The sequence below is a fragment of the Silene latifolia genome, chromosome Y (genome assembly GCF_048544455.1).
Source record: "Silene latifolia isolate original U9 population chromosome Y, ASM4854445v1, whole genome shotgun sequence".
Lineage (NCBI taxonomy): Eukaryota > Viridiplantae > Streptophyta > Magnoliopsida > Caryophyllales > Caryophyllaceae > Silene > Silene latifolia.
In genome coordinates, this window is record NC_133538.1 from 301719612 (window position 1) to 301728859 (window position 9248).

At 43.5% G+C, this 9248-nt stretch overlaps 1 protein-coding gene across 1 annotated transcript; it reads left to right on the forward strand.

The window, feature by feature from the left end:
- Positions 1–668: 668 nt before the first annotated feature.
- On the forward strand, positions 669–2447 carry LOC141631042 (uncharacterized). Its single transcript, XM_074443767.1, has 2 exons — positions 669–1841; positions 1956–2447. The coding sequence occupies exons 1-2, from the start codon at positions 669–671 to the stop codon at positions 2445–2447; spliced, it is 1665 nt and encodes a 554-aa protein (XP_074299868.1).
- The last annotated feature ends 6801 nt before the right edge of the window (positions 2448–9248 follow it).

The following is a 9248-nucleotide window of genomic DNA, read 5'->3' on the forward strand; positions in this document are numbered from 1 at the left end:
CTAGACCAGGTCTACCTGGACAAGGAGCACCCGGATAGGACAGTATTAATTGGTGCAACTTGCAGTGAAAAGCTACGCAGCCAGCTGACTCAATTTCTGAAAGCCAACATGGACTGTTTTGCTTGGTCCCACGACGACATGGTAGGAATAGACCCATCCATTATTTCACATAAGCTAAGTGTGAACCCAGGCTGCACCCAGTACAGCAGAAGAGAAGAAAGTTCGCTGCAGAACGAAACGAAGTCATTAACAAAGAAGTAGACAATCTCTTGGTAGCGGGTAAAATTAGAGAAGTTAGCTACCCTAAATGGCTTTCTAATGTGGTAGTTGTGCCCAAGAAGAACGGAAAATGGAGGGTATGCATAGACTTCATAGATTTGAACAAAGCTTGTCCCAAGGACCCCTTTCCACTGCCACATATCGATGCAATGGTGGACGCTACTGCAGGGAAGGAGGTACTTACTTTCCTCGACGCCTGGAGCGGTTACAATCAGATCAAGATGCATCCACAAGAATAAGAAAAAACGGCATTCATGTCAGAAAGAGGTATATATTGTTATAACGTCATGCCCTTTGGCCTAAAGAACGCCGGCTCCACTTACCAACGGCTGGTAAATAAGATGTTCAAGCAGCAAATAGGGAAGACGATGGAAGTATACATAGACGACATGGTAGTGAAGTCCAAAAAAGCGAGAATGCATATGGAACACTTGGCAGACACCTTCCAGACATTAAGGGAGTTTAAAATGAAGCTTAATCCGTCCAAGTGTTCATTTGGAGTATCCTCAGGGAAATTCTTAGGATACATGGTGACCCAGAGAGGAATTGAAGCAAGCAAGGAGCAGATAAAAGCAATACTCCAGTTGGAATCACCGCAGAAACCAAAAGATGTGCAAAGGCTGGCAGGGAAGGTGGCGGCCCTAAACAGATTCATATCAAGGGCTTCAGATAGATGCAAGCTGTTCTATGATATATTGAGGAAAAGTCGGAAATTCGAATGGACCGAGGAACACGAAAAGGCAATCGCGGAACTCAAAAGCTATCTAAGCACGCCACCATTACTCGCAAAGTCGGAGCAAAGGGAGCCACTATTCCTGTACCTGTCAGTCACGGAAGTAGCCGTAAGTGCGGTCTTGGTCAAAGAACAAGAAGAAGTACAGAATCCTGTGTATTATATTAGCAAGTCTCTGCTTCCTGCAGAGACCAGGTACACTTCCTTCGAAAAACTAGCATTGGCTTTGGTTACTACTTCCCATAAACTGCGGTCGTACTTTGAATCTCACACCATCCACGTAATAACCAACTACCCGCTAAAAATTATTATGAGGAAGCCTGAACTTTCGGGCAGAATGACTAAATGGTCAGTGAATCTTAGTGGGTATGACTTGGAATTCGAACCCAGAACAGCGATAAAATCCCAAGCCTTAGCAGATTTCGTCTCTGACTTCTGCCCTGCTACCCGTGGGGAGGCAGAAGAAGGAATGCTGACAATAATGGGGAGTCAGGATAGAGAGATATGGACCCTATACATCGACGGAGCCTCAAATGCAAGGGGGACTGGTGTAGGTTTGGTCCTTCGATCACCTAAAGGTGATATGATAGTACAAGCTGTTAGGTGTGAGTTCAAAGCAACCAACAACGAAGCCGAGTATGAAGCCCTTATACTTGGGATGCATATGGCGTCGGAGCTTAAGGTGAGGAACCTGAGGGTGTATAGCGACTCCTTACTTGTGGTGAATCATGTAAACAACAAATATGTGGCACGTGATTCAAAGATGATAGCCTACCTGAAGATAGCCACAGAGCAAAAGTCAAAGTTTAGAACGTTCAAAATAACTCAGGTGCCGCGAGATCAAAACGTGGAGGCAGACGCCCTGGCAACGTTAGGGGCCACCTTCCAGCCCACATAACTGTCAAATATACCTATCACCCACGTATTGACCCCAGCCATCCAGAAGGAGCCAGATCAGAATCCGGTGAAAGAGGCTGCACACGTGCAGTATACGCAGGGAGCCAGGACCCTGGTTTCCACAGAAGGACATCAGGATCCAGATTGGAGAGTACCGTACATAAATTGGCTAAGGGATAGGACGCTCCCTGAGGATAGAAAGGAAGCACAAAGTTTCAGGATAAAAGCCTTCAGGTATATCTTGATTGATAACATTCTCTTTAGAAAATCATTGGCAGGACCATGCCTCAGGTGCTTGAACAAAGAGGAAGCAGAAACGGTGATGCATGATGTACACGGCGGAGAATGCGGGAAACATGCTGGAGGACGGAGTTTGTCTAACAAAATCTTAAGACAGGGGTATTTCTGGCCCACCATGCACACAGGTGCCGTTAATCATGCCAAACGCTGTGAATCATGTCAAAAGGCGGATCCAGCAATCCATCAGCCAGCAGAACCAATGCATCCAATTATCTCTCCATGGCCATTCATGATATGAGGCATGGACATAGTGGGTAAGCTGCCAAGGGCTCCAGGAAACAGAGTACATATGTTAGTCATGACTGATTACTTTTCAAAGTGGATGAAAGCAGAGGCAATGACAGAGGTAAAAGAGCGGCAGATGATCTCTTTTATCAAACGTAACATCATAAGCAGATTTGGGATAACATCCGAGATCATATGTGACAATGGATCCCAGTTCATATCAGATAACACCGAGGGCTTTTGTTCACGCTGGAACATAACATTGAGAAAGTCAGCCCCTAGGTATCCACAAACCAATGGCCAAGCCGAGTCCAGTAACAAAATCATTGTGGAGAACCTCAGAAAACGGCTGGAAGAGTTGGGGGGGAAATGGGCAGATGAACTATCATTGGTACTCTGGTCAGACAGAACAACACCGAAAGTGGCAACAGGCCAAACTCCATTTAGCCTCGTATACGGAGCAGAGGCAGTGATACCCTCAGAGGTTCTGGTACCCACGCATAGATACGGCTGTTAGACGGCAGAGCAGGACAAGGTCGAAATGGCTAGTAGTCTGGATACAGTTGATGAGCTGCGAGAAAGCGCCTACATACGTATGGCGTCATATAAACAATCTGTAGCCAAGACATATAACAAGAATGTTAAGATGAGGACCCTTGAAGTAGGGGACCTCGTACTCAGAAGGGTATTCGAAAATACCAAGAACCACAAAGTAGGCAAGTTTGCCTACAAATGGGAAGGGCCATATCAGGTTGAGAGCATTGTCAAGAATGGGGCATACAGGTTGATGACCATGCACGATCAAATCCTGGACAAGCCCTGGAACATTCGTCACTTGAAACGGTACTTTGTCTGACAAAGTGCCAAAACTTTAGTGTACAAAGGACCTTTCAAAAGTCCATGAAGCAAAAAAAAAAAAAGGTGTGGGGGTTAGTATATGCTTTAGGTACTGCTGTGTTTTAGAAAACTTCTTTTTCTTTCGTTTTCCTTAGTTTCTCATTTTTAAACCAAATCGAGTCGTTTTTAAATCAAGTAGTCCAGGCTGTGGCTTCCTGGATCCAGATGTTGCCCTGGAACACCATGAGATAGCACCAGGTAATTTGCACTACTTTTGAATTTATCATGCTTCTACGAAGAAAGGCTTTGATACTAATGTTGGTTACTTGTCAGATAAGGAACACTCTGAGGGTCCAGCCCCTGCCATGTGAAGCTGCGAGACGTTTACTTAGTCAAGCCACATGGGGAGCATACGCCGAGATAGCGCGCAGGGTACGACATACTAAGACCACCCATACCTTAACGTTAATCTCAGTAATTCCATAGCTATGACGTAGAGCAAAAGGTGCACGCACGAAATGTCAAACGTCTGGAACCACAAGGAACGCAACATTCCTTGTTAGTCAGAAACAGTCAATGAAGGTATGCTCTAGTCAGCTAACCCTAGTGATAAGATATTTTACGTCATGGGTAAAATGTGTTATCAAGAACCTGTAACCAGGAACAAAGGCTGTGCACCTGGAGTCAGGTCAGCCTCCTGGATATACCAATGTGGAATCAAAACTCTAGAGACCAATGGCAAATAACGCAAGTATAACAAAAGGAGGGTCTAAAACCTAGACCCGGAACTACTTTAAGTTAAGGCGCCTACTGTTTACAGCAGGCACCATCGGAGTTTGAAAACCTGCGTACCAGCAGGCACAAAACAAACCAAAATAAAAAGAAAAGAGTTTTTGAAACATAAATACAAACTTGCACCACACAGGGCCAAGTCCCCAGATAATTTAAACTAAAAATTTTAAGAGAGGTCAATCCTCTCAATAACTGCATCCTGACCAGTGCTCTGCTCCCCGTGCTCCATCTCGCTTTCTGTTACGTGTACCGAACGACCTCGGGGTCGCAGCCGCATCATCACCAGTCTGCTCCGCCAAGATCTACTCTACAGTCCCAGAGATAGCCCCAGAGATATCCATGGCGGTGCACGGGCAAACTCAGCCAGCTCCTCCTCCAGGTTCCAAGATGTGTGCCTTCCCTCAGTATAATCACGGATGCAGTCAATCCGCCCCTCAAAAGAAGTGTAGGCTCCCACGTTCTAGGCTAGCTCAGCCATCTCTTCAGCACGGGCCTCTGCCTTTGTCAGCCCAGAAGTCAGGACACAGTTAGCCTCCTGCGTCCTTGCAAGCTGATCTTTGGCTGCCTCCTTTTCCTTTTTGGCCGCATGAAGCTGCTCCCTCAGCTTGGCATAGGTGGCTGTGAGCTCCTTGTTCTTCCCCACGGAAGCCAGGCACTCAACTTTGGCCCTCTGCAGCATCTTGCGGAGATAGAGGGATGATTGAAGGGCCTGCAATAAAGAAAACAACTAGTCGGGGGAGCACAGGGACGGAGAAAACAAAAGGGGCGATAGAAAGTAGACTCACCAGGAAGCAGTGTTCAGCAGCCAGGTAAGTCATCTCCTGGGGGGGCAGTCTCATCAAATGCCCTGGAGAAAGCCGGAGTCAGGAGCCTCTCCAATGCAGGCCAGTAGTTGGCACGTTCAGTATCCCCAAAGTTAGTAGGGAGGCGCAGCAGTAGCTCATCAGCATGGACAGGGGACCCAGGGGCACGTGATATTGGGGTCACTTCGATAGGTTCTGGAGCAGGCCTTAAGGTGGATCTCTTTCTTGAGGAAGCAGGAGAGGTAAAGGAGTCAGCAGTTCTTTTCCTGGCCTGACGCATCAGGATCTCAGAAGCAGAGGGTCTAGCACTTCCTACGGAGGTACCAGGACGCAAAGGATCAGAATAAAGAACAAGTGGGTAAGGAAGCTTCTGGAGATTAAAAAAAAAGAGAATATTTACCAGAAGACATGGATTCTTTAGTGGCGGAATCGTCTAAACCAGAGAGCAGGAGGGGAAACAGTCTACGATCTTCAGGGATGGAGAAGAGCTTGGCAACAGAGATTGCTTCGTCTTCAGACTTCTCGGGGTTCTTGAGTTCTGCATCAAGTTAAAGAGTAAGAACAGTGAGCGACAGGGGCAATCAAAAATAAACATGCAAATACACTTACTCTTGGTAAAAACCCAGTGCTCGAACAGGTAATCAGCGTGGATGGGAAGTGATTCAAGCTTGACATAGAAGAAATCATCGTACCACCCATCGTCCTTCCCTTTAGCCGCCGACTGAAGGAAGTTTTCAGTCTTCTCCACGGCCCTGAAGGTGTATTGACCATTCCCTAACGACCGGCACTCAAACCTGTGGGCCAGATCTGACAATCCAATCTCGGCGCCCAGACTATTGTTCAAAGCAACAGTAGACAAGAGGATCCTCCATGCATAAAGGGCGATTTGGACCATGGGAAGAGAGTTCAGGCGAATGAACTCTTGGATCGTTGGAGGAAAGGGGAATCTAAGGCCAAGGACGAAAGGATATGTGTACAAGCAGATCCACCCAGCACGAAAGGCGTCTGCCTTCTGACCAGGTTTGGGGATGAGGATCACCACATCGTCACCTAGGCCAAGCAAGGCTGTGATTCTAGGGATGTCCTCTTGGGTCAAGTGGGGGTTACCGGAATGCGGTCTTTTGAGGACTCCCTGCGAAGGGAAGTCATTGTCCTCTACGAGGTCAATGGTGGCGGATGAAGATGATGTGAGCTGGGTTTTGGCCATGATAAATGAGGAGAGAGAAGTGAAAGTACCTAAAGGGACGAAGGTAGGCGGCGCTGGCAGTGAAGGGATGATTGAAAGGATGAGTTTTGGGGAGTGGGGAGTTTGAAGGTTTTGAGGAAATGAAATGATGATGAAAGAGAAAGAGGGGGGGACGGATGAGATTAAATAGGAGGGGGTAGTTGGAGTTTTGAAAATATGAATTGAAATGGAGTATGCGAGAAGTCACTCAACGATACACTGCAATTTCCCGCTCACGTAACTAGGGTTGGACTTTCGCGGAAAATTGGGGGCAAACTGTTAGGCCCAAAATCTAGATATGGGCTGGTCTGGGGCAGCGAGTCTGGAAGCAGTGTGAGACGCAGGGCGTCAGGGAGCTAGGGTGGCAGCATCAGCGCGTAGTACAAGACGTGGGCTTTGAATATGGAAATTCTATCACTTATCATATCCAATGAAGGAAAGTCCTATTCAGCGTCAAATTAGGAATAACTTAGAAGAAAAACAAGAAACCCTAGCTGAGCAAACTCCCCTATATAAGGGGCCTCAATGCAGAGAAGGAGGATCATCAGAAAATACAGGATTTATACCCTAACTTCCATTGCATAACACACGAACTGTACTTCCTCCTGAATTATAGTGAAAATCTTGGTGGGATTCCGTCTCCCTCCGCGGTTGTTTCCCAAATCGGGTTTTCCGCGTCACCAAAATCGCTTGTGTCATTTATTTACGCCGTGCATTCAAATTATCATACAACAAACAAATCATAATACAGACCTAACGTTAAGACCGCTTTAACCCTAAATTGGTAGAAATTTACCAAAACAAGTATGATTTACGAGTGTTACTTCGACGATTTTATATCTTATACTAGTTGATACGGGCTACTACATTTTATATTAGCAATTACCAACTAGTTGTGATTTGCAAAATTAAAATCAAAATTTCTTATATATTTATATTGGAGAAGGCAAATAAATGTGTGAATAGGTCGAGTTTATGAAAATCGTAAATAAACAAGCCAACTGCGCCGTGAATGCAGTGAGAATACGCTCCCATGAAAGGTCATTTCCATCAAGGTCAATATTATACCTAACGATGCAAAATTGAAGTATACTTTTGTGCGAAGAAATTGAAATAAACAGCGGATTATAAAATTATTAGCACTTCGTATGCATTTTTTTTTCCCTACAAACTCATGCTGCGTCAGCGAGTCAGTAACGTGCCATTAATGTTGTCATTTGCCGGCTGCGTAAGTTTCACATGTACATGGGACGGATCCAGAAATGAAAAGTATGTTGGGCTAGGCCAAAGTGAGTGATCGTTAGTCATGCGAAATCGTAAGGATGTGCGTGCGTGTAGTGTAATTAGGCCTGGCAAATGGCTCATTCGGTCGGATTCGGGTCGGGTCACATTGAGTCTGGTCATTTTCGGGTCAATAACTTATCGGGTCACTTTTGGGTCGGGTCATTTTGGGTCGTTTGGGTCATTTCGGATCATGATTTTACCTTAATTAGGTCATTTCGTGTCATTTCAGGTCAATCAGATCATTTTGGGTCACTTAAATCGGGTCACTTTAGGTCGGGTCATTTTCGGGTCGGGTCTGTCGAGTCACTTTCGGGTGATGAATTTCGGGTCTAAGTGTAATGTTACAACCTTAACTAATAGCGAGACCATTTTTTAAGAATGATACAATATTTTCATCTTATACAAATACATGAGTAAATATTACAAAATATATACTCGTATTAAATCTTTTACGATGCAATTCATATTATATTTGGTAATCCGACGAAAATTTAATTACACAATATAATAATATATACAAGAGTAAATTATAAATTACACTCACGCTTAATGCACTTTTTTACATTTACTCTCACGTCAATTTTTTTTTTAATTTACACCCAAGTTAATAGCTCAGGTTAGAAATTACACCCCCAAGCCATTTTCAGGTGAAAAACTATATGAAATGACAAAATTGCCCCGCGTGTCTAACTCTCAATCAACCTGACTCTTCATTTTACTTCCCTCATTTCACTTTTAACCCTAATTTCATCCCAATATTTCCCCAAAATCTTCCCCTTTCAAATTACCCCAAATTTGCGCATAAATCCCAATTAAACCTTAATTATTGATAGATTGATCATCCGTCACCATCAATCACTTTACTAATCGTTGCCCTTCTATCTCTTCTTTGAGATTTGTTTATTGGTTAATTTATGATTTTTGTTGCTTTGATAATGTCGTTATATTCATTGTCAATCATTGCTATGAAATTATTCAATGTTTTTTACCCTAATTTGCGGGTTTATAATTGCTACCCATTGAATTAGTTATGCATTTCTGGGTTTTAATTGTATAGTTATGCAATTCTGGGTTTGTATTTCTTGGTTTGCATTTCTGGATTCGGGTTTGTATTTCTGGGTTTATAGTGTTTAGGGGTTTGCATTAATGAATGAAGCGTGAGAGATGGCTATGAAAGGGATCATGGGTAACTATGCTGAACCTTATTGGAGTAAGAAAACACCGAGACAAGCGTACTTCATGGATCCGTCCTTCAATTATGCAGACAAGGATGTTGATACCAGGAAAATAAATATGGGTAAAGAAGTTCCAAATTCCAGATTTAAAACTCCGCAATCAGTTGGGAATAGCCGTGTGGATGATAGAAATTATCTTCAAGGGAAACAAACACAAGCATAATAAAGGATGGTAGAAGGGTAAAATCGTCCTAAAATAAATGTTTTAACCCAAAAAATTAGAACTTTGACGGAAATCTGGTCGGAATCCGATATTAGGTGCAATTTCTAACCTGAGCTATTAACTTGGGTGTAAATTAAAAAAAAAAAAAAATTGACGTGGGAATAAATGTAAAAAAGTGCATTAAGCGTAGGTGTAATTGATAATTTACTCTATATACAATGTAATTCATGTTTGTAAGAAAATTATTCATTTATTCTAATGAGATTTTTCTAACCTACGCTCACTAGGCACATGATAAGAAAACAAAAAATGTTTATTGTAATGAAAAGTAAAAGTAGTAGGATATTGCAATTTTCCATAAAAACGTCGTTTAATTTTTTCCTTTTTGTTTTTCTTATCATGTGTTGGGCATAGGTTAGAAAAACCGATTCTAACAAATGAATGGTTTTTTATAAAATGAGACTGTCTCACAATA